The 27,833-nt window shown below is 45.9% G+C and overlaps 2 protein-coding genes across 2 annotated transcripts in view; one reads left to right on the top strand and one right to left on the bottom strand.

Annotated features, from left to right (window-relative positions):
• LOC123354951 (putative bifunctional UDP-N-acetylglucosamine transferase and deubiquitinase ALG13) overlaps positions 1-3,064 on the top strand; it is a 48,976-nt gene extending 45,912 nt beyond the window's left edge. Inside the window, exons 18-20 of the mRNA XM_044997367.1 lie at positions 4-44; positions 1,202-1,412; positions 2,901-3,064. Coding sequence (XP_044853302.1) covers positions 4-44; positions 1,202-1,387 — 227 coding nt within the window. The 3' untranslated portion in view covers positions 1,388-1,412; positions 2,901-3,064. The remainder of the gene's footprint in view (positions 1-3; positions 45-1,201; positions 1,413-2,900) is intronic.
• A 5,941-nt stretch (positions 3,065-9,005) lies between these two features.
• Positions 9,006-27,833, bottom strand: part of LOC123354626 — a 36,968-nt gene continuing 18,140 nt past the window's right edge. Inside the window, exons 2-5 of the mRNA XM_044996739.1 lie at positions 25,530-25,696; positions 20,762-20,863; positions 11,167-12,141; positions 9,006-9,078 (exon numbers count right to left, since the gene is read on the bottom strand). Of these exons, the coding sequence (XP_044852674.1) occupies positions 9,006-9,078; positions 11,167-12,141; positions 20,762-20,863; positions 25,530-25,696 (1,317 nt within the window). The remainder of the gene's footprint in view (positions 9,079-11,166; positions 12,142-20,761; positions 20,864-25,529; positions 25,697-27,833) is intronic.

Below are 27,833 nucleotides of genomic sequence, written 5' to 3'. Positions count from 1 at the left end.
CAGATACAAAGGTAGTGCAGTATTATTTTAATTTGGGATTGCAGGTAAGTGCTTGTCAGATATGGTATGGTAAACCGCTTGTACAATATCACCTATCTTGACAGATGCATTGATGTGCCTGAATAGGGCTTTTAAGTGTTCTGAATATGCCTCCTGTGCACATGGCTATTAGTACATGCATGTGTGCATGGAGGAGACTAAGCTTACAGTGCAGGAAGTTTGAGTTGTAAATTGTGAAACTCATAAAGAGCATTTACATGTAGTGAATTTCATTTGGGTGGCTTTCTGAAGATGGATGGGTAAAGCATTGTTCTTCCCATTTATATGGAAAGGGTGGGTAAAACAGAGAGAAGTTTAAGGTTAAGAGCGTGGTCAAGTGCCTGTTGAAATCAGTGGGAAAATTCTCCTGGGCCCATGTGTCTTGCCCAAGGCAATTGAGCAAGTCAGCAGGAACAGAAACCAGGCGCCTGATTTTGATCTCGGCTACAATTAAGTCCATGGTAAGTCCTAACTCCCAGCTGATGCTCAAACGGCCATGTGATCTAGTTGACTTTAGCATTATTAATAATCCAGGGTTGAAACTTGAGCATTATTCTCCAGGTATGGAGCCCCAGTGCTCAGGGTTCCTACTGACTCTATGGCCTTACCAGCCACCCTATGGTGGTAGAGGGTTCTTGGCACCTGTCAGGATAAGGACCTTACAGGATGCAACAAACATTCTGCATGATAGCAATTACTAATAAATAGAGGGTAAATTACTGGCAAGACCTTCTCTATATTTATTGGTATGTGACACACCAAAAAAGGCGGTATGAGATTGTTGTGCTCAGCAGGTGGTAACGCCAGCACTGGAATTGCATCTGCCCTCTGATTCTGTGATGGACTAGATAATGCTGATATGCTGTGGACTAAGGCCCGTGCCAGCCTCTCCTGCAACAGAAAAACCTCAAAATGCCTTCTTTTCCTATATGATAAAATGGGGGGGGGACATTTTTAATTCTTCGTGAGGGTATAATACAGTTGAGAAAAGTGCTCGGGGAGAGGCGTTGTGGTGACTTTCTGGCAGTCTGCAAGATGTAATGTGTACAACATTGTTAACCATTTTCTGGAAATGTTAATGGCTCAGTGCTACTGAAGTGGGGGGAGGAAAGTACACACACACAGACTCCAAAACGTCTCTCCTTACTTTGAATTTCCTAAGTATTACCATCAGAGCTATTGGCATTCCATGGCGTACAGGCAACAGGCACCACTGCCACCACCTGCAGAAGCTGACTCAGCATACACCGAGCCTGCCCCGGTGGTGGAGCAGTCAGTACCTCGGCTGCACACTGACGTTGGGAGGAATGATGTCCAGCAAGTTCCCCCGGAAACAGCAAATGCTTAGTATTTTCGGCTGACCATTTGTATATGTGAGTGTGAGCCATTAAGTAGAAATGGGCGTCTTATTGTTGATTTACCAATTGACACAGCATAGTTGATTGATATGGTCCTTTTTCCTTGCTTTGTCAACTGAAATTGCAGACCAATGTGACTAACTGTTGTAGCTCACTGGAGTAGTATAACGGGCCTCTTTACATTTCCTGTTAAAGAGACAAATGATGAATTGCATAGAATGGCCTCTGGAATTGGTGAAAACACGTGTGTGTGGGGGGGGGTGTTAAAATTGAGTTCTAATGTAAAATTAGGATAATGTATGGCCCTGTATAGGTGGGTGACAGAAGATAGTGTCTTCTATCATTTTTTTAAATTATTGTTCGTTACCTACAGCCAGGGATAGATGCTGGCAAAAAATCAGAATTGACTGCGTGAGCCCTACTCCTTTATAGGTTATTTTAGGGTTGGGGGTCTGCTGTTTTTGATATATTACTTAAGTTTATGATTTAGAATTGCTGATATTCAGGGCTAGGTAACCCCAGCAAGAAACAAAAAATATATTTTTGGCTTGACCTTGGTAGACCGTAGCTGCTTTTCTAGACGGGCCTTCTTTTTCCAAAGCTGGGCGGGATGTCGAGTGTTTAAAATTGTGTGGGCCTCGTGATGACTTTTTTTCTTTTCTGACCCATACACAGCAAACCACAATGATGTTTGTATTTAAAAAAAAATCGTACATTTTGAGTACTAGTAGCCGTTCCCTTATGTTTTTTTTTTAAATGGAAGACTGGAGCCATGGTTATTGGTCTCTATTCGATGTCTTGGCTGTCTAAACAGCCATTATCGCTGGCTCTCTTCCACTGTGTATAAAGTTACAGCAACAGTTAGCTCAACCCAACAGTTTTGTAAGAGGCATATAGTTAAGGTTGTGGGGCAGGGGCTGTGTTAAATGAGTAGAAGATGTCAAAGTTCAGATGTCTGGCCTCATTAAAAAGTCTCTGATATTGGGCTAATGGAGTAAACATGGTAGAAACTGGCATATCTTTGTCATAAGTATTAATTGATCAATGACAATTACACAGGCTTGCAGTTCTGCTGCAATTATAACCTATTCTATTAAGTTTCTTTACCCCATATCCATCACCATAGTATCTAGTCAGAGGTTAGAAAGAAAGGTGTTCTTCGGCTTTGTTTTTTAAATCCGCTACTGTCCTGCAGCTCCCCAGAGAAGTTCAAAAGGGGATCTGCCCTTCCTCTGAGCCTCAACAAAAAGAACTACAATCAATAGGCAATGAATACTTAACCAGACCTGGAACACCTCTGTGAGTGAGCTGGTTGCCTTCCAGACTTACTCAAGAGCTGAGATGGTCTTCTTGTCAGTGTACACATCATATGGGCATAAATAATTATTTATCTAGGTATGTTCTGGTTTGTCAGTGTCATACAATTGTTTCAATTGTAATGAAAATGAAGGACTGTATAAAAATGACCAGAATGTTAAAATATGTCACCTGTGTGTTTTTCAGGTACTTTCCAAAATGTAGAGCCTCCACCTCAATTCCACGGAACAGTATGTTATCCAGTAGTGACAGATCCCTATGGCCAGCCACCTCCAGCTGGGTTTGACTATCGCGTCTCTTTAGTACTTGCCTATCATTATGTTAGCACTTGGCATCCTGCAAATCCCTCCTATGGCAATCCTTCACAATTCCAAAATACTGTAAATCCTATTCAGATGCATCAAGTCAGCTATGTTACCCCGCCGAGTCCTGTATTCCATTATGGACATCCAAGTATGTAAGGCAAAGTGACGTCAACTCACTTCCTGCACTAAAGTTTTCTTGTTTTCTCTGTTAATGGATGTTGTAGTGGCTGCTAAGGTGTTTTGTGTGTTTCATTTACATGTTTCTCTGTGGCTTTATATTAATGGTAAAAATCTGTTTAAAACTTGAGTATTGTTTTAGTAGAGTATATTGGAAAGTAAAACTAGTGTATAGCAAAGAACATGAAGCTTATGTTCAACTGTACATAATCTATAGCAATGCAATTTTTCATGCTGGTATATATACACTATCACTTACCTTCATCAATAAGTACAATGTATGGAGGAGTTAGTCTTGCACAAGAGAACGATGCATCTGACATATTATACCAGTTTACTTGTAATGGTAACATACTTCATCACTTAAGCAGGAGAATGGTTGGGTTCTAGTCCATTTGAGGAAAGTAATTATTGTTGAAATAGGCCACGTTTCTCAGTCCTGAATAAAACGTATCAACCAGGTGGGTTCTCCAATAGTAACTACTGATTTGTAATAGTTGCTCTCTCTCTGTTTAATTTTGTTCAGTATAGTCTTGAAGAGTTAGACGGTGGGACTGTGCTCAGTGTTGGCCTGTTCTGCTGTATACAATTGTATTTGTGAGTCTTGGTTCATGGAAGTTCCCCGGTAGAAGTTGTGTTTGATTTGTACTAAATAAACAAAAACACATCTAATCTATGGAAATGAGTCTTCTTTTCTGACCAAAAACCCTCCCTAATGTCCCTGCGAAGTAGATTATGAGGCTTGTGTTAAGAAATCCACATAGGTTTTTTTATGGGACATAGGAGACAGTTGGACTGAACATATTCCCCAAAATCCCTGCTTTGAGTCAGTAGTGAAATGAGGATAACATCAAGCAGGAACTTGTTCTACGGCCAAAAAGCCAGTTCAGTGCAACCCTACTTCTGTTGCTTTTCAGATCATAGTCCAATGAGGTGTTGCTGCACAAACTGATACTTTTCCTTGTCATACTTATTGAAGACTTTTGTTTGTGTGTGACACAGGTGCTCTCTCTTACACTTAGGTCCCTGTGCTGGGGGGTTGCAGAAAGGCTTAATGTGGGCTTGAGAGACCAGTTAACCCACCTGGTTGAACCTGGAGGGTAAGCAAGGCCTAATGAGAAATGAAGCCCAGCTGGGGAGGAGCTGGGGAGTGCTATAAAGAGAGGCAGCCTGAAGCAGAAAGAGGTTGCAGGGAGAAAGGGAAGAACTCTGCAGTCTCTCTTGGTAATGAGAAGGGAAAGACCAGCAGGAATAAGAAAGCTCCTGCAGGGTAAGGCAGAAGACCAGGGGGTGCTACCTGACAGAGACAGGATTGGAGCAAGCTCCTGTAGCTGATCCTGACACAAGGACAGGAACTGGACCTCTGGGGAGAAACCCTGGGTGATGCTGCTCATTAGAAGGAGCCCAGAAAGGGGTAGCAGAAAAGGCTTGAGGGAAGGCTGTAGTAAGTAGTAGTCTGGGGAGGCAGTGGCAAGGTGTCTGACAGAGCAGACCTTGGAAGCCAGTGCAAAGTGAGGGCTTTTGTTCCCCCACTAGCCCTTTGGAAGATGGTGTTGAGCTCCCTGATTTAAAGGGATATGGGCAACTTAATGTCTACGAGAAGGGTGTAAGCATCATGGGATGAAGAGTTGGGGTCAAGGATCAGATGTAATGACATTCTGTCCACACAGGAGAAGTGGGAAAAAATGTGACCTGGTGAGAGATCCAAGTAGTGAGAAGAGGCAGGCCACCAAGGGATCCGGAGCAACTGTTAGGGGGGCCGAGGGGGGGGGAGCAGCTAAAGAGCAGTCCATTCTTTTACTGCCCCAAATGTGTGTCATTGGGAAGGTGACTTTCCATAATTGTGTTGGGGTTTGGATTTGACATGGCCTTGATGTTATGAGGTATGTATTGTTTCCATAAAGGCAAGAAAAACACAGCTTGTTTTAATTAATTAAATGTCTCCTTTTTAATTAAGTTCATTTTTAGCCTTATTTACACTGTGTATACCTGTTCCCTGCCTGGGTGGTGCCACCAATTTTGAAATAATTTTATACCTTCTCTGTTGGTCCATTTGTCTAAAGCTTTGAGCGTGCATTGGTTATTGATGGGCTGACGCAGCCCGACATCACAACTGTAGTGAATACTACCTAGGGTCTGTCCCCTTGGGAGAATTGTCAGGAAGGTGCCCTGTGTAAAATTCTCTGGAAAATAGTTTCCTCTTCACCATCTTCAGGGAAATGTGCTTTCCACCATTAGGGTTTTTTTAAATACCTTAATTTCTTTTGCTCTGAATTTAGCTGCTGCTAATTGAAGGTTAGTAATTGCTGAAAGTAGACTTCCCACCAGTAGGACATGCTATGCTACTGATCCTTATTTGGACAAAGGAGCTTAACTTCTTTTTTTTAATTGGCTGAATTTTTGCAATGTTATCCTTCTTCCTCTCTTTCCCCCCATCACCTCAGTGCCATATAGTACAAAGAATGGAAAATGCACTTTGAAAAGTTTGTCAAATTCTATAAGGATAGGCATGGTGTAAGCGGGTATTAGAGAACATGTCCTAGGATTAATTCAGTATGAAGTTCAGAGTTGTTTATAGTTAAACTAGATACATTTTGATTCTCTAGAATTATTTCAAAACTTCTAAGTCCTTTGGTGGGTAGGAGGTTGTAACTAAGCCTTACCAGGTTTCAGAGTAGCAGCCGTGTTAGTCTGTATCCGCAAAATTACACCAATTGAATCTATTTCCCTATGTTAAGTTTTCCTCACACCTTCTATGGGCCATCTTAATTATCACTTCAAAAAGTTTTTTTTCCTCCTGCTAACGATAGCTCATCTCAATTGATTAGACTCTGCCTGTTGGTATGCATACTTCCACCTTTTCATGTTCTCTGTATGTATAAATATCTCCTGTCTGTGTGTTCCATTCTATGCATCCGAAGAAGTGAGCTTTAGCTCACGAAAGCTCATGCTAAAATAAATTTGTTAGTCTTTAAGGTGCCACAAGTACTCCTGTTTTTTTTTTAAGCCTTACCAGTTTATAATAGTAAAGACTTGATTTTTCAGGTTTTTAAAGCTGAGATTTTAAAATAATGGGGCAGTGGTTGTCTTTAAATCCCCTACTTGGATTAGAAAAGCTTAACTTTAAATTCTAAACCAGAGAAGTGAGTTTTTTATTAATTTGTATCTGTTTTGTTGATTTATGGAAAACTCTTGAAGAATATAATTACTCAGACTCCTAGCAGGATAAGATAGTACATCACTTCAGTACCTCTGCAACATCTTGCTTAGATTATAGGATTATTCTGCTTGAAAAAGGAAGATTAATGTTGTGGCACCTTTTCAGGCTCTTTTAATGAAGATGAGTAGAGATTTAGATTTTATCAGCTCTAGCTCTGAAGAGAGTTGCTACTGTCAGTTCCTTCTCTGCTCAACTTGTCCAGTCTTTGGACTGACGCTGTGGAAGTAACTGCTCTGGTGCAAGAAATCATGTTACTATTTAGATCTCAAATCTTTAGTAGCTCAGAACAGTAAAGTGGCTGTGGTTTGCCAGCTCTTAATCATTTTGGGTGTCCAAGTCCCCTACCAGCTTTGAAAATCAACAGTTCAATCTTATTACTTGAAACTTAGACACCCCAATTTGAAGTCTAGTCACTCTCTCTTTTTATACATAATTTTGTGTATATGTTCCTGGTTCTTCTTTGATTGATTGCTCAGGAGTATTCCTCAATAGGTGTGCGTGCTTGCCACGTGCACCAGTGCCGGAAGTTTTTCCCCTAGCAGTACCCGTAAGGGAGCGCCCCAGCGACCCCTGGAGTGGCGCCTCCATGGTGTGGTATAAGGGGCGCTGCAAGCTCCCCCCACCCTCAGTTCCTTCTTGCAGCCGGTGAAGGTGCTTCGGAACTGCCCTACTCCAGCTTTGCTGTAGTTCGTCCCCAGAACTGCTTGTTCGTTCAGTGTATGTACCTGTAGTTAGTTAGTTTAGTTAGGCTAGAGTGCCCGGGCCGAGGCATGCCCCGTGCCCTGGGTTTCAAGTCATGTGACACTTGTAGGCAATCTGTGCCACTGAGTGATCCACACACAGACTGTCGGCACTGTTTGGAGGAAACCCATCTCAGCAATCGCTGCAAGATTTGCAAGTCATTTAAGCCTCGGACCAAGAGCGAAAGGGACATTAGGCTCTGGGCTATCCTGATGGAGTGAGCTCTGACCCTGGCTCTGGCGCGCCGTTCCGAGTCGGCGCTGGGCACCGTGATGTCGATGCGTGGTGACCCTTCGGCGCCATTGACTAGTTGGCACCACTCCCCGTCCACAGGGCACGCCAACAAGGCTAGGAAGAGGCCACCTTCGCCCCGGCACCGGAGTAAACCCAGGACAGAGGCTAGTCCTCGGGCAGTCCTTGGGCAGTCCTCGATCCTCTAGGCCTCCGACTCAAGTCGAGCAGAGTAGCCTAGCCCATTTGGAGCAGGCCTCCCCAGATGTCCTCCATGCCGGAGGCCCCGCAGGCACCAGGATGTTATGTCCATGCCGGTACCAGGAGCACCGCTGATGTCGGCCCTGTGCTGTAGAGGCAAGTCGCCGCTGGGATCTCCGCAGTTGCTCCCGGCTCGGTACTGGTCTCGGTCGAGGGAATGTTCCTGACACCATTCGTCTCCCAGTGACCATTCAGGGCAAAGTCCTCGTGCATTGCTCTCGACGCCTACCAGGCTGTCTGGTTGGGTTCCGTCTGACCGAGACTCTGGGCACCGCTCTGCCTCAAGGAGCGAACACCGACGTGACCAAGGCAGACATCACCAAAGGTCCTTATCTCGGAGGGGTTATCATAGCCAGTCATGGCACGGATGTCAATGTCATTCCCGTTTGGTGTCCTGCTCCACCCCAAGCAAAAAAATGTTTGTCTGCCCGCACCCCAGCCCTGGGCTCCCCACCAAACCCCACTGCTTCCCCAGCCCTGGGGTCTCCCCCTCATCACCCACACACAAACACCCTGCCACCCCAGCCCTGGGCTCTCTCACCCCCCCCACCTGCACCCTCCTGCTGTCCCAGCCCTGGGCCACTGGTAACTCGCTCCCAGGGCAGGTCATTCAGCAGGAATTTTGGATGTGCAAAGAACACAGACAGGATTGGTTCCCATATAGTTACAGAACTGCAGTCAGGTGGAACAATTTTCAGCTTGTGTGACTGGAAGATATCTGGATGCATATTATAAGACTGTCCTCCATAAATGAGGAAAAGTTGAGGTGCCTTTATTATTCTTTTGTTCCACTCTTTCTTTCTATGGGGAATTTGCCAATGCAATATCACTGTCTTCCTTTTAAACAAACAAAACTAAAGTCAATGGCTGTTGAAAATAGCAATTCCAGTGCTAATAACCACTGGGAAGCATTTCTTGCTCAATTTTATCCTACTTTTTCTACAGCAAGTTACAGTGGATCAGTATATTTGATTTGGGAGAAATGAAGTAACAGCTGCCCAAACTGAGCTTGAGCACTCCTGAATTTTGTGGAAGGCAGGTGCTAGATTCCCTTTCTGAACATTAGCTAAATCTGGAAAGGAAAAGTCAATTTCTGCTTCCATGGCTCAGAAGTGGAAATCCTCCTAAGTGCTTGGTACTGTAGCTAAAGCTGCCCAGGTCCAGAGCCTCCCGTCCCTTGCTTTTCATTTTAAATTCTAGTGGGATCCACGTACCTCCCTTGCCAGGCTTCAGATAGAGAGGGGCACTGTCCATTAGTCCCCCCAATTCCTTCTTTGGGGGCTGCAAGGCAACGTCACACCAGTATCCCTAATCCAGTCTGGTGACGGCTTCTGAAGGGGATATCTGGGCCAAAGCCTAATCCTTGAGCATATGACTAGGGTTATCATACGTCCGTATTTTCACGGACATGTCCGGCTTCTGGGGTTGTCTGGGAGAAATTTGTAAAACCCTCAAAAGGTCCGGGATTTCCCTCCCAATGCAGAGTGTGGCGCAACTGACAGGGCAGCTCGGCTGGACCTTCCTCTCCCCCGCCCCCTCCTGCAGCCTCAGCTGGCAGCGCTGCAGGAGGGTACGGGGGGGGCTGTGCGCTCTGTGGGGGAGTGCAGCAAGATGTCTGTGGCAGCATGTCCGGCTCTGTGCAGAGCCAGACATGCTAGTCTTAGCAGCATGGTAAGGGGCCGGGGGGTTGGAGAAGGGGTAAAGGGTTCCAGAGGGCAGTCAAGGAACAGGTAGCGGGGTTGGATGGGGTGGGGGTGTGGAGAGGGGTCGGAACAGTCAGGGGACGGGGGGGTGGATGGGCAGAGGTTCGAGGGGCAATCAGGGGCAGGGAGAGGGAGGTTAGATGGGTCAGGGATTCTGGGGGGGGGCAGTCAGGGGACAGGCAGCAGTTAGATAGGCATAGGAGTCCTGGGAGTCTGTCAGGAGGCGGGGGTGTGGATAGGAGCCAGGGCAGTCAGGGGACAAATAGGGGGTGGGGTCCTGAGGGGCAATCAGGGGCAGGGAGAGGGAGGTTAGATGGGTCAGGGATTCTGGGGGGGGGGCCAGACAGGGGACAGGCCACAGTTAGATAGGCATAGGAGTCCTGGGAGTCTGTCAGGAGGCGGGGGTGTGGATAGGAGCCAGGGCAGTCAGGGGACAGATAGGGGGTGGGGTCCTGAGGGGCAATCAGGGGCAGGGAGAGGGAGGTTAGATGGGTCAGGGATTCTGGGAGGGGGCAGTCAGGGGACAGGCAGCAGTTAGATAGGCATAGGAGTCCTGGGAGTCTGTCAGGGGGCGGGGGTGTGGATAGGAGCCAGGGCAGTCAGGGGACAGATAGGGGGTGGGGTCCTGAGGGGCAGTTAGGGGCAGGGGTCCTAGAAGGTGGCAATCAGGGGACAAGGAGCAGGGGGGTTGGATGGTTTGGGATTTCTGGACGGGGGGCAGTCAGGGGGTGGGAATTGGGAGGGAGTGGATGGGGGCGGGGTCTCCCTGCCCTTCCCAGTGCAGCTCTCCATTCACACCAAGCTGCAGCATGAGGTCTCAGTACCTCACTCCCCCCTCCCTTTCCTGTTGATAGCGGCCAAGGGAATGCTGGGAAATATAGTTCTTTCCCTGCTCCAGGGCTGGTGCTATATGCAGGGAGCTAACCAAGGAACTACAGCTCCCAGGTCCTCCTGTTGTTTCTCAGCTCCCAGGCTGGATCCCTGCCGCCCCTGCAAATGAGCTGCCTCGAGCACCTGCTTGCTTTGCTGGTGCCTAGAGCTGCCCCTGGATATAGACAACCACCCTCTTGGCCCTCCCTCAGTTCATGCCAAAGTGAGCACTATCCAAAAAGAACTGGACTAATAAAGGCCCTGCTTTATCAACCATCCAGGCTTACATCAGTGGCCTCTTCCAGGATCCATGGATGGTGGTCACTACTGGCTACCGAGCTTGCACTGAACAACATGAACCAAAGAATAGGATCCATGCCACCAGATAACATAAGACACTTTGGCCAAAGAGGGTATTTGGTTCAGTAACCACTGGTGTCAGGTGTAATTTAGTTCAAGAAAATTACTGCTGAACAAGTTGTCCTAACTCCTGTGCAGCTGAAAAACAAAAGGGGAACCTCAGTCTCATGCACAATTGTACGACATTCACACTGTCTGGTATCTTCTTACAATTGTGTAGACTCAAAACAGATTGTTGTAGATGGGGCTCAAAATATTAAGAGTACAATGAAAGTCACAATATTTCAAAAAGGCAGCAAGACTGGCTCCTTTTCACCAGTAAATTGAAGGAATTTCTACTCTACCTAGCTGTTCCTTTATAATCACCTCCTACATACAAGTCTATCATGGTATAGATTATTACCTTTATCCTCTCCTCCTTCAGAGTTCTGCACTGTACATAACACTTATCCAGTTGGATACCAAGCTCATTAGCAGGCCAAAGGCAATTTCTTTGAGGCCTATACTTCTTAAAAGGAGTTGGAAAGGCAAAGTATGGTGCACTTGATTCCTCACAAAATAAGTCATTTTGCTTAAAATCAGACATTAATGGGAAAGAAGGAATAAAAGAAGGGTTTGATGTAGATGGGGGACTTGGTCTTTTATCATCCAGTGAAGTATGGCCACGGTAAGGCGAATGAAAATTTCTATGTTGTAGAGCAGTCTTCAGAAGTAAATGATAGTCACAAGATTTACGAGAACATTCTTTAGGATTAATACGGCTCTCATATTCAATGTCATTACAGGTTTTCCCCAAATTGAAGCGATTCTGGCCATTTTGCATGTGAGCTTCCTGTGGGTTTCTATTTGTTCCTCCAGAAAAACGATTTTCTTTAGTAAATGGTTGATTGAAAAAATACTGCAGTGGGTAACTAGATGGCTGTGATTTACGAGAAGTTGTAAAATCTTCATATCTTTTAGAAACCAAATGATTGTCCTGGAACACTTTGCCCCATGTGCCATTAGTAGGTGGACTAGACAAATCATTGGAGTACTTTGCTTGCGCTTGTTTTTCATTTTTCATAGGGTTGCCTCTTGCTCGGTCAGTTTCCCGATACTCTTTCTGAATACCAGTGCCATCTTTAACTCTAAACTGAGAAGAATAATAACTAAAATCAGAGCAGTTCTCTTCACGGTCTCCATTTAAGTTCATCTTATGATAATTGCACACATGCTGATTAAACTGTACATTCTGAAACGCTAATTCTTCTTGCTGAATGATGGCATTATTTTCAAAAGCAGAATTTTCAGGATAAATGTTCAAGATCTCATCAGATGGCTGAGTAGAAGGGTCAGAAGGAGAAAGCAAAGACTCTATAAGATAAAGGTTGTCAAATACTCTGTGTGAAGTCTCCACAGCAGATAACTTTCGCAAGTGTCCTTGGTAACAGTTCCGTGTGCCACTCGGGTTTGGAAAATCTTTACTTTGTAAACGGTGCTCAGAAGACAGACCTGACAAGTCACCATTGTTTCCAGTGTCAGATGCCAACATAGGGGGAAATAATCTCAACAGAGAATTCCTGTCACAAATAGAATTGCACTTTTAGGAATGACCAAACACATTTATGTTACATTATAGCTTTGTTCAGAGTTTAGTGGGTTTTTTTTCAAAATGCAAAGCTACTACTAAGACCTTTGCTAAAGATATGATTTCAAGCAGTTTTGTCACAGGAATTAGTGATAAAAAACTATTAGCGTACTAGACTGTTGACAGCAGATAATTATTTACTGAAGTCTATTTTTGATTGTTTTTTCTTGTCTACTTTTAATGTGTCACATTATGGTGCTTCAATCACAACTATTTGCCCTTCATATCTTCAGAAACTTCATTACTGATTCTTAAAGAGTTTCTCTATTGACATTTGAACTTCTAGAGCACTTTCCACAGAAAGATTCCATAGAATTCTAAAACAAAATTAACCTTCCCAACACCTCCGCAAAGTTGATTCCTTATTTCTTTTTTTAATTACATTTTCCTTGTTCAAGAAAAGTATGTTTTTGCCCCCAGCAAGAAAACATTTATTTAAATCACTTGCTATAAGGTTTTGTAGTCATTGTTTTAAATATATACATCATCCTGCTCAAAGTTTAACATTTGTAAGCCATCAGATACAGATTTGACTCCTGCAGTGCTTGAAAATGTCTGATGGCCTCTCCTCTTAGCAACCTTCTATGACAACTGATTATGTTTTAAGATAGGGAAGATAAAAATTCAAGAGAAATAATGCACTAGCAAATCGCTCTCTTGATTTTTTCCACCCAAATACTAACTATCTAAGAGAAGTCAGTAAAGTCACTGTTAGTTATATAGTCTCCACCATTCTAATTTTTGCAGGGAGGAGGAGGAACTCAGATCCTCCTTATGGAATTTCCTCACCAAATGTTTGGGTCAGGAGGCTACAGGACCAGCCAACAAATCCTACCAATTCCAAGAGAGCCACATGCTCTATATGTCTGCACTAGTTCCGGGTCTCTAGTTCTTCCCCAAGCCAACTGCCACACAGTTCCAATGGAGGTATGCCGTCAGGTCTGGTCAAATTTGTTCACTAGGACCCCCAGTGCAGGAGAGAGCTGAGGAAGTGTAATATAGCACTATACTCTCACATCTCTGTGAGAAGCTCCTTTGCACACCAGAAGGAAGTTGGGTAATGAAGGAAAGCTGCAACAATGTATGTTACCCCACCCTTGAAGCATCCACTTCATTCACCACATGAAGAGGTGTCTGGCATGAAGAAGGTGAGGGGCAAAATTTCCCCTCTCAGCATGTGTTTTTCAGAAATGATCAGGCATGGTAAAAATAGGAAGTGTATACCTTAAAAGCAGACATTTAACTCAAGCTATTTGCAGCAAAGAATCCTGTGGCACCTTATAGACTAACAGACGTGGCATTCACCCACGAAAGCTCATGCTGCAAAACGTCTGTTAGTCTATAAGGTGCCACAGGATTCTTTGCTGCTTTTACAGAACCAGACTAACATGGCTACCTCTCTCATACTCAAGCTATTTGGTATCACAGAAAAGCCTTTCAAATTTTCTGCATAAACTCTGAAATAGAGACCCACTGATGGTTCACTACTTTGCATCAGCAACTCTTGACACACACAGTACACCTAATATGCTCTTCTCATGATAATTACCCAAAAGATGGCATGTAGTATATTATCAGAAATCTAAAACCTCACTGATCAGTAATATTCTTGCATAATGGATGCAGACTTGTGCACAAAAAGTTCATCTGTGCTAGAATTACATTAATAAACCAGTCTGCCCTAGACAAAGGAATGTGAATTTCATGTCTGACCAGACAGGTTGTCAGGCAGAAATAAGGAAGGCACATTTACATGAAAGATAAACAAAGCCATAAGGACAGCAAGTGGGAGGATGGAAAGTGCATCTCCAGGAAGCCTTCCTGCCTCGAAGCAGGATCAATGAACTTTGGGAAGATATAGGGAGAGAGAAAAACCATTTTGGCACTGTCATAAACAGATAGTTAAGGGTTAATGCCTCTTTTACCTGTAAAGGGTTAAGAAGTTCACCTAGCCTAGCTGACACCTGACCAGAGGAACCAATGGGGGAACAAGCTGGTTCAAAAGGGAGGAGGGAAGTTCCCCTTGTCTGGGTCAGTTTCACTTTCACCAGAGTGCGAAAGCTCCAGAATTCAGCCTCTTATTAAGTAGTGAAGGAAATAAATAACTAGGGTTTTGCCCAGGGGAACATCCTCTGTGTTTGGAATCTGTTGTCTGTGGGAGTAGCTGGTATGCTAATCTCTCCCAGAGGGTTTTCTTTTACTTTTCTTTTCTTTAATTAAAAGCCTTTTTTTAAACTTGATTGATTTTTTTCCTTATTTTAAGATCACCAGGAGTTGGTGGGAGAAAGGAGGGGGAATGGTTAATTTCTCCTTGTTTTAAGATCCAAGGGGTTTGGATCTGTGTTCACCAGGAAATTGGTGAAGTCTCTCAAGGCTACCCAGGGAAGGGAAGTAAAGTAGTGCTTGCGAGTGGTGGCAGCCAGACCAGATCTAAGCTGGTAATTGAGCTTAGAGCTTCTTATGCAGGTCCCCCACATCCGTACCCTAAAGTTCAGAGTGGGGAAGGAACCTTGACAGGCTCCATCACTTGAGGAGCGAAAGGGGTCAGAGATCTTGAAATCACAGAATGTTGGATCCTTCAACTCAAGTGCTTGAAGTCCCTGGGTATTACGTATAGGTGGGAAACCTGCTGAGGACAAGATTGTAACTTGCAGAAATTAAGTTTTAATCTTAAAATTGTATTTTGACTCATTTGCTGGTAACCTTTTCTCTATTTCTTATACTTCGTATCACTTAAAACTATGCGCTTTTCTTTAATAAACTTGTTTTTACTATAAACCTATTCAGTGTTTTGATTAAAACAGAGTGTTTGTCAAACCCCAGTTAAACTAATGAGCAGTTGTCTAATATCTCTTTTAAGGAGCAGTTCCAAGAGAGGATGGGACACTACAGGGAACAGAGTTTTGGGGGAAATTCGGGACTTGGGGGGCAGGGCACGTTTTGCAGTCACGCTGTTGAAAAGTAGCATGCCAACAGAAACCAGGATGCGACCTGCATGCTTCAATACCGGCTGTTGGTGTCACATGAGCATTTAAGGCACCCAGAGTTATAGGGCAGGTGATAACATAACTCCTTGCTGGTCTGGGTAGCACCTGAAAGCATCACAAACTCCCTTTTCCAGTACCCAAAACATGGGCCCTTCTTGATGGCAATCAAAATTATGTCTCTTTTCACTATGACTTATCAACAGATCATTGCTTCTCTTTATAAAGGAAGACCCTTCAAAATTCACCACAGTAATAACAGGTAGTACCTCCTTTGCTGGCATAGTCCCACAACTTTATGGACATTGTCTTTTGAATAAGCAACTCATCAGTACAGCACTCAAGGCGCCATGTTCTTTCCTTCTGTTACATACAAATAAATATTTTTTGCATTTGAAAAACAAAAATGGTAGAAATTTAACTTTCATGTTCCTACAATATGATTTGTGTAGATCCAGGGGTGAGCTGGTGCCGGTTCGCACCAGTTCGCACGAACCCGTTGTTAAATTTAGAAGCAGTTTTAGAACCGCTTGTTAACTGGCTTTCCTGCGAGGGAAGCTTTGATGGGCTCTGCCTGGAAAGGGTGTAATTCCTCCTCCGGCCACCAGGGGGTGCCGTGCTTCGCTTCGGGAGGCATGTGAGCTGCCTCCTGGCCCTGGGGCTCCTGCTGCTGCCTGGTGGGTCCCCGGCTGCGTCCTGCTGCTCGGGCTGCTCCCCCCGTGTGAGTGCCTGCATCTCCTGCCCACAGCCCCTACACCTGGCACAGCCACCTGCAGCCAGCCCCAGCCCCTGCACCTGGCACAGCCCCTGCCGCCCACAGTCACCCCCTGGCACAGCTACCCGCAGCCAGCCCCTGCCCCAGCCAGCCGCAGCCAGCCGCAGCCATCCTCTGGCACAGCCACCTGCAGCCAGCCCCAGCTGCAGCCCCTGCACCTGGCACAGCCCCTGCCCCCTGCCGCCCACAGTCACCCCCTGGCACAGCTACCCGCAGCCAGCCCCTGCCCCAGCCAGCCGCAGCCAGCCGCAGCCATCCTCTGGCACAGCCACCTGCAGCCAGCCCCAGCTGCAGCCCCTGCACCTGGCACAGCCCCTGCCCCCTGCCGCCCACAGTCACCCCCTGGCACAGCTACCCGCAGCCAGCCCCTGCCCCAGCCAGCCGCAGCCAGCCGCAGCCATCCTCTGGCACAGCCACCCGCAGCCAGCCCCAGCTGCAGCCCCTGCACCTGGCACAGCCCCTGCACCTGGCACAGCCCCTGCCCTCTGCCGCCCACAGTCACCCCCTGGCACAGCTACCCGCAGTCAGCCCCTGCCCCAGCCAGCCGCAGCCAACCGCAGCCATCCTCTGGCACAGCCACCTGCAGCCAGCCCCAGCTGCAGCCCCTGCACCTGGCACAGCCCCTGCCCCCTGCCGCCCACAGTCACCCCCTGGCACAGCTACCCGCAGCCAGCCCCTGCCCCAGCCAGCCGCAGCCATCCTCTGGCACAGCCACCTGCAGCCAGCCCCAGCTGCAGCCCCTGCACCTGGCACAGCCCCTGCCCCCTGCCGCCCACAGTCACCCCCTGGCACAGCTACCCGCAGCCAGCCCCTGCCCCAGCCAGCCGCAGCCAGCCGCAGCCATCCTCTGGCACAGCCACCTGCAGCCAGCCCCAGCTGCAGCCCCTGCACCTGGCACAGCCCCTGCCCCCTGCCGCCCACAGTCACCCCCTGGCACAGCTACCCGCAGCCAGCCCCTGCCCCAGCCAGCCGCAGCCAGCCGCAGCCATCCTCTGGCACAGCCACCTGCAGCCAGCCCCAGCTGCAGCCCCTGCACCTGGCACAGCCCCTGCCCCCTGCCGCCCACAGTCACCCCCTGGCACAGCTACCCGCAGCCTGCTCCTGCCCCAACCAGCCGCAGCCAACCGCAGCCATCCTCTGGCACAGCCACCCGCAGCCAGCCCCAGCTGCAGCCCCTGCACCTGGCACAGCCCCTGCCCCCTGCCGCCCACAGTCACCCCCTGGCACAGCTACCCGCAGCCAGCCCCTGCCCCAGCCAGCCGCAGCCAGCCGCAGCCATCCTCTGGCACAGCCACCTGCAGCCAGCCCCAGCTGCAGCCCCTGCACCTGGCACAGCCCCTGCCCCCTGCCGCCCACAGTCACCCCCTGGCACAGCTACCCGCAGCCAGCCCCTGCCCCAGCCAGCCGCAGCCAGCCGCAGCCATCCTCTGGCACAGCCACCTGCAGCCAGCCCCAGCTGCAGCCCCTGCACCTGGCACAGCCCCTGCCCCCTGCCGCCCACAGTCACCCCCTGGCACAGCTACCCGCAGCCAGCCCCTGCCCCAGCCAGCCGCAGCCAGCCGCAGCCATCCTCTGGCACAGCCACCTGCAGCCAGCCCCAGCTGCAGCCCCTGCACCTGGCACAGCCCCTGCCCCCTGCCGCCCACAGTCACCCCCTGGCACAGCTACCCGCAGCCAGCTCCTGCCCCAACCAGCCGCAGCCAACCGCAGCCATCCTCTGGCACAGCCACCCGCAGCCAGCCCCAGCTGCAGCCCCTGCACCTGGCACAGCCCCTGCCCCCTGCCGCACACAGTCACCCCCTGGCACAGCTACCCGCAGCCAGCCCCTGCCCCAGCCAGCCGCAGCCAGCCGCAGCCATCCTCTGGCACAGCCACCTGCAGCCAGCCCCAGCTGCAGCCCCTGCACCTGGCACAGCCCCTGCCCCCTGCCGCCCACAGTCACCCCCTGGCACAGCTATCCGCAGCCAGCCCCTGCCCCAGCCAGCCGCAGCCAGCCGCAGCCATCCTCTGGCACAGCCACCTGCAGCCAGCCCCAGCTGCAGCCCCTGCCCCCTGGCACAGCCGCCCGCAGCCACCCTCTGCCACAGCCCCTGGCACAGCCACAGCCCCTGCCCCAGCCAGCCCCTGCCCCCTGGCAAAGCTGCCTGCAGCCAGCCCCTGCCCCATCCCCTGCCCCAGCCGCAGCCTCTGCCCCCTGCCGCAGCCAGCCCCTGCCCTCTGGCACAGCCACCTGCAGCCATCCCCTGGCACAGACAGCCCCTGCCACAGCCACCCTCTGCCCACAGCCACCCCCTGCTAGCCCCTGTCTGCATCACCTACCCACAGCCAGCCCCTGTTGTAGCCAGCCCGTGTCACACTCCCTGCCTCCAGCTAGCCCCGCCCCACACCCCTGGCTGCAGCCAGCCCCATGTCCACTGGTGCCCTGCAGTTCCCAGGGCACTAACCCTGCACACCTGCTTCAATGAGGGGGGGGGGCAGGGAGCAGCTGGAACCCAGACATGTGCACACCCACGGGTGACCAGACAGCGAGTGTGAAAAACCGGGACAGAGGGTGGGGGGTAATAGGAGCCTATATAAGAAAAACACCCCAAACTTGAGACTGTCCCTGTACATTCGGGACATCTGGTCACCCTAGCACACCCTAAGGGAGTGGCGGGGACCCACACATGTGAAACGGAGCTCATTTCTAGTTCTGGCCTATCTTTTTAAAAAAGAACTTTTGGTCGGGTTAACATACATCTGTATTTTCCTGGACATCTCGGGCTTTTCGGTTCTTAAATCGCAGTCTGGGCGGAATTTTTAAAATTTAAAAATTCCTCCCGGGAAAATATGGACGTATGGTAACCCTATTGGTACAAAAAATACATCCTCTGGCACATCCCTTAAATCAGAACTTTTTATAGAGAACCGGTTGTTAAGATTTTAGCAGCTCATCACTGTGTAGATCCCACTAGCAAACTTCAGCACAGTTGTATAATTAAAAGTATTATTTAGTCAGACCCCAAAGTACGCTAGGCACCTTACAGAACATAAATCTGGTCCCTGCTCCCAAATACTTTACAGTCTAAAAAGACAAGACAAATGGATGATATGGGAAGAGATACAACACTAATGTTTTGTTTCTGATGTTATCCTTTTCAGTTGATTGAAGAAAAAATACTGATTTGCAGGACTGGCTACTGTTCAGGGGATATTTTTTGTTCTCTTAGATATTATAGTTAATAAATCTTGGAAATAGATAAACAACTCAAAACATTCTGAAACGTATTTTCAGAGTAGCAGCTGTGTTAGTCTGTATCCACACAAAAAGAACAGGAGTACTTGTGGCACCTTAGAGACTAACACATTTATTTCAGCATAAGCTTTTGTGAGCTACAGCTCACTTCTTTGGATGCATCGGATGTAGCTCACGAAAGCTTATGCTGAAATAAATTTGTTAGTCTCTAAGGTGCCACAAGTACTCCTGTTCTTTTTTAAATGTATTTGTCTGGCTAGACATTATAAAAATCTTAGGATTTTATACTGACTGATCATTGCAGCTAAATCTTTTTGAGTAACTGGCCTTCAGCTGAAGAATTTTGCCATAGCATTTGGCACAGTGTCTTTTCCACTCAACTAAAACAAATGTGGAAGGTATTATAATGGGTTTTTTAATAGCCTTGTGTATATATAGTTAAAACTCCCTCTATAAACCCTTCCACATTTGGCTTGGTAGAGTGAAAAAGGCTATCTATGCTACAGTCAAATTCTTCAGTTGGAGGCCAGTTACTCAAAATGATTTAGCTGCAATGATCAATCAGTTCAAAATCCTAAGATTTTTATAGTATCTAGAAATACAAATATATTTCAGGTTTCAGAGTAGCAGCCATGTTCGTCTGTATCCACAAAAAGAACAGGAAGACTTGTGGCACCTTAGAGACTAACACATTTATTTGAGCATAAGCTTTCGTGGGCTAAAACCCACTTCATCGGATGCGTGCAGTGGAAAATACAGTAGGAAGATATATATACACACACACACAGAGAACATGAAACAATGGGTGTTACTATACACACTCTAATGAGAGTGATCAGTTAAGGTGAGCTATTATCAGCAGGAAAGGGAAAAAAACACTTTTTGTAGTGGTAATCAAAATGCCCATTTCCAGCAGTTCCTCACACCTTCTTGTCAACTGCTGGAAATGGACCATTTTGATTACCACTACAAAAAGTGTGGGTTTCTCTCCTGCTGGTAATAGCTCACCTTAACTCTCACTACAGTGTGTATGGTAACACCCATTGTTTCATGTTCTCTGTGTGTGTATATATATCTTCCTACTGTATTTTCCACTGCATGCATCCGATGAAGTGGGTTTTAGCCCACGAAAGCTTATGCTCAAATGTGTTAATCTCTAAGGTGCAACAGCTACTCCTATTCTTTTTGCAAATATATTTCAGAATGTTCTGAATTATGAGCTAACTCTACCTTCAGATATATCCACAGTCATACCTCCATTAATCCTCTTAATAAAACTAAAGTAACAAAAGATATCCATTTCTTTTCCAGTTGCCATCTGCTGATAGAAGGATGAACAGAAGACTGCCTTTCTACTTTAGTTTATTCCAAGGAAGTACTAGTAACAGATCTTTCCATTTTAACTTGATGATAGCTTATTTAAATGATAATATCTTAAAACTCAGTACTACATCAGACAACACCTAAGTTGTCTTGTCAAATGTCTACTGGTAAGTAAAATATATAAAACTTTAAATTGGAAGACACAACACCATGCAAGTTTCCAGTATAAACTTACCAATCTGTAACTGGTTCTGGCTTGTGTGCCTCCTCTAGGATGCTCGACACTAGCCTAAACATATCTGGGCCACTGCCAGAGTAAGACAGAGTTATCTGTGCCCTGAAAAATAAAACCCAGAGAGATAGGATCATATCTTCAGGAGAAAAAACAACCGATAAAGAGTAAACACACAAAAGTTTACCTTCAGATTTCTTTAGCTGTAACATATTATAAATAGAAGAGGGGGAGAAAAGGAAGCTTCCTTACCCACCAAGAATTAATGGAATAATGTTCTTTGCAGATGAGAAGCTAAGTATTATCTTCTAGCATACCTTTGACAGTAAACACATATTTGAATAATTGGCACCTTTTAAAGCAGCAGGATTGTGGCCCCTTGTGCAGATCTCAGCCTTCATGCACGAAGCCTTGGTTTTGGGTTCTAGAATGTTTACTGGGGAGTTGGATGCCCACATCCTTTTCTTGATTTGATACAGTTAACTTAGGACATCGTAACACATCTAAGGAGTTAACATTGTACCCAGGGCCAGCTCCAGACCCCAGCGCGCCAAGCGCGTGCTTGGGGTGGCATTTTGCCGGCAGGGCGGCAGGCGGCTCCGGCAGACCTTCCGCAGTCATGCCTGCGGAAGCTCCACCGGAGCCGCGGGACCAGCCACCGGCAGCGCGCCCCCTGCGGCATGCCACGTGCTTGGCGCGGACGGATTCCTAGAGCCACCCCTGATTGTACCTCCCATTTGCATTTCTTTGTCATCATGTTGCCTGCTCACCCAGCTTATTTAGTTTCCTCTAGTCCTGACTAACCTAAGGAATTGTGCCAGCTGCAAATTTTGCTACCTCACTGCTCGCCCCCCTTTACAGATCATTAATCCATTAAACAAAAAGGAGCCTAGTATGGAACCTTGGAGGCATCACACGGTTTATATTTTGACAAGACGAAAATTGGCCACTTACTCCTAAACCTGGCCTACACCTAAAACTTAGGTCAACCTAACTATGCTGCTTAGAGGTTTGAAAAAGTCACACTCCTAAAAAACATAATCAAGCCAATCTAAGCCCTAGTATAGACACCAACTAGGACAAAAGAAGAATTCTTCTGTCATCCTAGATAGCACCTCTCAAGGGAGTGAATTTCAAAAAAACCCTTTCCATCACTGTACAAAGAATCTACACCACAGCTGAGCAGATGCAACTGTAATACTTGCAATATAGACATAACCCTTTGCTTCCTAGCTCCTATTCAGATTTTGATCCATAAGAATACTTCGCCTCTCAGTCCGTTAATACTTAGTTTCTTTATTGAGAGACCTGGACAAAGGCCTTTTTGGTAGTCCAGATAAACATCAACTGGACTACCAGTCCAGTCCACTACCTCATTGACACGTTCAAAGAATTTTAATGTGGAGTCCTCATGGCACCTTGGAGACTAACATTTATTTGGGCATAAGCTTTTGTGGGCTAAAACCAACTTCATTAGATGCATGGAGTGAAAAATACAATAAGCAGGTATACATTTTCTATCTGCTGATACTCACACCTTCTTGTCAACTGTTGGAAATGGGCGACGTCCACCTTGACTGCATTGGCCTTGTTAGCACTACAAAAGCAATTTTCCCTCTCTTGATAGTCACCCCTTCTGGTCAACTGTCAGAATAGGCCACTTCCACCTTAACTGAATTGGCCTCGTTAGCACTGACCCCCCCCCACTTGGTAAGGCAACGCCCATCTTTTCATGTGCTGTGATATATATACTGCTTACTGTATTTTTCACTCCATGCATCCGATGAAGTGGGTTTTAGCCCACAAAAGCTTATGCCAAATACATTTGTCAGTCTCTAAGGTGCCACAAGGACTCCTCAGTGTTTTTCCTGATACAGACTAACATGGCTACCCGTCTGAAAAGAATTTTAAAACAATAATGAGACATTTTCCTCTCTAGAAACCATGCTGGTAAAACCCTATCATACCATGATCCTTCAAACATTTTGTTTTCTCTTTTAAATGGTCATTTCAATAAATTTGCCAGGCACAGATGCAAAGCTTTGTGAATTGTAATTCTAGTCACCCACAGACCCTTTTTAAAATAGATGGACAAATTCGCTGCCCTCCATTCCTGTGAAACAGTGGCTAACTTAGATACCAGTCGAGCTAGTTCTGATACCTGGAAACATATGGAACAAATTATTAAACAATCTCGCTGTAAGCAGCTAGAGGATAATAGGGTTATAAATGTAGTTGTCAAGAATGAATATTGCCATATTAACCTGATTTCCATTTTGACAGGTTTATTGGCCAAGAAGCTAGAGGGAAGCTGTAGGTGTGAGAGATCTTGATGTTATTAAGGCTTCTGACACAGTCCCACAGGACATTCTCATTAGCAAACTAGGGAAATGATTAAATTACTATAAAGTGGGTAAAAAACTGGTTGAAAGACCATACTCAAAGAGTATGCAGTAGTACAGCTGAAAAGGATCAGGGGGTTACAAAGGACCACAAATTGAATAGGAGACAACATAAGGCAGTTGCTAAAAAGACTAATATTCTGGGGGAGTCTAAAAGACATAATAAGTAATTGTCCCCCTCTACTCAGCAGTGGTGAGGACTCAGGTGGAGTACTGAGTCCCGTTTGTGGCACCACACTTTAAAAAGATCTGGACAAATTGGAAAGCAACAAAACTGATAAGAAGTTTAGAAAACCTGATCTATGAGGAAAGGTTAAAAACACTGGGCATGTTTACTCTCAAGAAAAGAAGACTGACAGGAAGGTCTAATAACCGTCTTCAAATACACTGAGGGCTGTTATAAAGAGGGAGGTGATCAACTGTTCTCCATGTGTTGTAAGCGAGACACAAGAAGAAATTCTTCTACTCTACTGCCTGCCAATAACGGTCTCAGCTGGAGTACAGTGTCCAGTTCTGGGCACCACATTTCAGGAAAGATATGGACAAATTGGAGAAAGTCCAGAGCAGAGCAAAGGACTAGCAAACATGCATATGAGGGAAGATTGAAAAAATGGGTTTAGTTTGGAGAAGAGAAAACTGAGGGGGAACATGATAACAGTTTTCAAAAAAAGGTTGTTACAAGAAGGGAGGTGAAAAATTGTTCTTGTTAACCACTGAGGAGAAGACAAGAAGCAATGGGCTTAAATTGCAGCAAGGGAGGTTTACGTTGGACATTAGGAAAAAATTCCTGTCAGGGTTGTTAAGCATTGGAACAAATTGCCAAGGGACGTTGTGGACTTTCCAACATTGGAGGTTTTTAAGAACAGGTTAGACAAACACCTGTCAGAACTGGTCAGTCATGTAGTCCTACCTTTAGTGCAGGGGACTGGATTAGATGACCTAATGATGTCCCTTTCAGTCCTACACTCTGTGATTCTTCACAATATTCTCACCAGTGAAGACTGATTCAAAAAAATAATTTAACTTCTCAGCAATGCTTTTATCTTCCTTAAACTCTCCCTTTAACCCCTTGAGTGACATCATCTGGAGTTCCTCACTCCCCACACAGGAAGACTCTTGGGGTACGTTTACACTTACCGGGACGGTCGACGCAGCGAGTTCGACTGCTCGGAGTTCGAACTATCACGTCTGATCTAGACGCGATAGTTCGAACCCCGGAAGCGCTAGTTCGAACTCCGGTACTCCACCGCGGCAGGAGGAGTTGCCGGAGTCGACCCTGGAGCCGCGGAGTTCACTTCCGCGGCGTCTGGACGGTAAGTAAGTCGAACTAGGGTAGTTCGAATTCAGCTACGTTATTCACGTAGCTGAATTCGCGTACCCTAGTTCGACCCCCGAGCTTAGTGTAGACCAGGGCTTGGAAACATCTGAGAACAAAGACTGACTGGGGGAAGTTCTGGATCTAGGCTAAAGGATTTCTAGCCTGTGAATAAAAGACAGGGGGATTCCAAGTTGTAAAGCAAGTGCAGCTCGGCCCCTGTTAACCTGCAGCCTGCTTGTATCATTTCTCTGGGTAAAAATCTAATTCATAGCCAATCTATTTAGTATATTAAGGTTAGTTTGCGGGGTTTATTTATTTGCTAGGTAATCTGCTTTAAGATGCTAGACCAGTGGTTTTCAACCTTTCCTGATTACTATACCTCTTTCAGGAGTCTGATCTGTCTTGTGTACCCCAAGTTTCACCTCACTTAAAAACTACTTGCTTACAAAATCATTATGTAGCCTGTTGTAAAACTAGGCAAATACCTAGATGAGTTAATGTGCCCCCTGGAAGACCTCTGCGCACCCCTGGTTAAGAAGCACTGGACTAGACTATAAACCCCAGAAAGCCGGCATATGCACGCTTGCGATACAGGTGGTGATGAAGATCCACACACATAGGTCCCCTAACCTTCATCCATTTGTGCTGTGCAGTAACAACAGGAAGAAACGGGCATTCACCGTGCCCCTGCTGTTATAGAAGACAGCTCCCTCTGTCACCACAAAGGCTCATAATGATGTGATGTAACAAGGAGGCCTTTTCAAAAGGTAAATATTTGTCATTATACAAAGATCAAGATTTGTCTGATACTTGACTTTCCCAGTACGCTCCCTAATAAAGAAATTTTAGGTCACATATTAAAAAAGTATAACCATGATTTCCAGAGTTATTTGACAAATACTATTAAATTCTGGTAATTTCTTGCCCATGAGTTTCTGTAGTTATTCCATAACTTCTTCTTTATAATACTTAGGAACCAAACCCTCACACTCCTGCCCAATACAATTTTCAGCCTTCCAGAAAACAGCCTAAGATTACACTTATTTAATACCTTTCTTTTGTGCAGTATTGGAAAGAAGTTGCTGTGTTGGTATCATCTCCACACACAGACCGATTACTATATAACCAGGATGATTCCAGAGGTGGGGATGGATTTGTGATCTCTCCTAACAACGGGTAGAATATCCACGTGTCCATTTTTTGTTTCTTGCCATCTACCTGAATTGAAAAGAGAGTGACCAGTTTTACCGTGTGGGCACCTCTTTTGAAAAAAGGAAGTTGGGTTTTTAAAAGAGGCAACATTGTTTCTTTCTGAAAACTTTGTATCTGCCAATGCATATATCTGATTTAAAAATAAAAACCAGGGTATGTTATTGAAATCAGTTTTTCTTTTAAAAAATAAACCTATTTAAAAATAAATTTGAAATTGTGACAACTTATGTTAAGGCCTAAAAATAGTATAATCTATTAAAATTAACTAATATTCAAGCAGTACATGTTTATGCTGAAATTCTAAAGAAAGTTAAGCCACTGAACTGGTGGAATTCACTGTTCTGAGCACCGGGAAGTACATTTGTTCAAGTGTTAACCAGATTGTGATAACAGAAGCCTCTTACAAAGCGGCAGAGAGAATATTTTCTTTATTTCAGCTTATTGAAAAAAAATTGAAAAAAAAAAGAGGCAGAAAACCTGCTTTCCTTTTCCAGTCTATGCCCAAGAAGTAGGTGAGAAAGGATGAAAGCTCAGGTTGGTAAAATGGCCAGCAGAAACCATCAGTTCAATTCACTAACTACAGATAATACTTCCTTGATCAAATCAGCTTTCAATGGAAATATGTTGTGATAAACTTACACTTTAAAAAGCATGCAGCACATTGTAGGTAGGTTCAGGGCCGGCTCCAGGCACCAGCAAAGCTACCACGTGCTGAGGGTCCCATTTGCAGGGGCAGATGCAGCCTGGGAGCTGAGACCCAAGAGGTCTCAGAGGGGGCCCTGGGAGCTGTAGTTCCTTTGTTAGCTCCCTGCCTATAGACCAGCCCTGGAGCAGGCAAAGAGCTACACTTCCCAGCATTCCTTTATATGCACTCCTGTGAAGCAACCTGGTCAGCTTTCAGCTTTTTCTGCCTTTCTGTGGAGCAGGCAAGAACAGGAGAGGGATAGCTCAGTGGCTTGAGCATTGGCCTGCTAGACCCAGGGTTGTGAGTTCAATCCTTGAGGAGGCCACTTAGGGATCTGGGGCAAAAAAAATTGGTCCTGCTAGTGAAGGCAATTCTAGAAGATTGGTATATCTCCAATTATTACTATTACTTACTAAGAAGAGCTGTTGCTGCCAGATCCCTGGTGGGTGGTGGGGGAGGGCTGATGAGAGAGCTCTGGAATTGACTTACACCAATTCTTTTATTTTGGAAGATTATTTCAAAAGTTTCTGGGGAGCTACTATGGCCCAGGAGAGTGAAGACAATACTAGAAGCAGGAGAAAAAAGGGGCTTTCTTTACTTCATTGGGCCATTGTACAGTGAACTGTGAATATCCGGCTTCTGTTTTCCCCCTAGTTCTTATATGCTCTTTGCCCTATTAGGCTGCTGTAGCACCCCAGAAACATATATTGTTTCTATGCTAATAAAAATGTCAGCAGAAGAAAATGGGGAAAATGCCAGGGAAAAGCTTCCTTTTTTGTGTGCACCTTTCTGAAGTTTTATAAAGTTAACATCTATTTTTGTCCTTTTATTTAAAGTTAGGTCAAACCCACACTTCAAGGTATTTCATTATCTGCCATGTCTAGAAATTCTTTTCTACCAATACAAGTGGCTTCAGGACCAAATACACTTTTCTCTGCACTGCCTGTGGGCAAGTGAACAGAAAAAACATTTTCAATCCCTATAGAGATTCTTGAATGTAAGCAAATGGTGTGACTGGTAATTACCACCTTAGAGCAGTGCCGCCTTCTCTTCCTGCTTGCAAAGAACTAGAAATGAGCTGTATGCAGATACCTCATCAAATATTTCTTTTCTTTTCACAGTGCTATTGGAAGAAACAACTGTCAGGACACCTGGACCAGTATGAAAGAGGATTTTGTAATTAGCTTTAAGAACTAGGCCAGGCATGTAGGTTCCTGCAAACAAGGAACTTTTTTTTTTAAAGCAGCATATGTCCCTGGAGTTAACCTTTGGTTTTTGACACAACTTCCTTAAATGCTTTACTATCATTAATAGTCAGTAGGGCTCGGATGCTCAATTGTACGGTGTATGTATAAATATTTTTTTTTCATTTTTATAAGTAAGTTGACATTAAACTTTTATCAATAAACTTTTGGTAACTGAATTGTTTTTCTTAACTATGTGAACAATGGACTGTAT

The sequence above is a fragment of the Mauremys mutica genome, chromosome 22, assembly GCF_020497125.1.
Source record: "Mauremys mutica isolate MM-2020 ecotype Southern chromosome 22, ASM2049712v1, whole genome shotgun sequence".
Classification (NCBI taxonomy): Eukaryota; Metazoa; Chordata; order Testudines; family Geoemydidae; genus Mauremys; species Mauremys mutica.
This window is presented reverse-complemented; position numbering and strand designations above follow the sequence as displayed.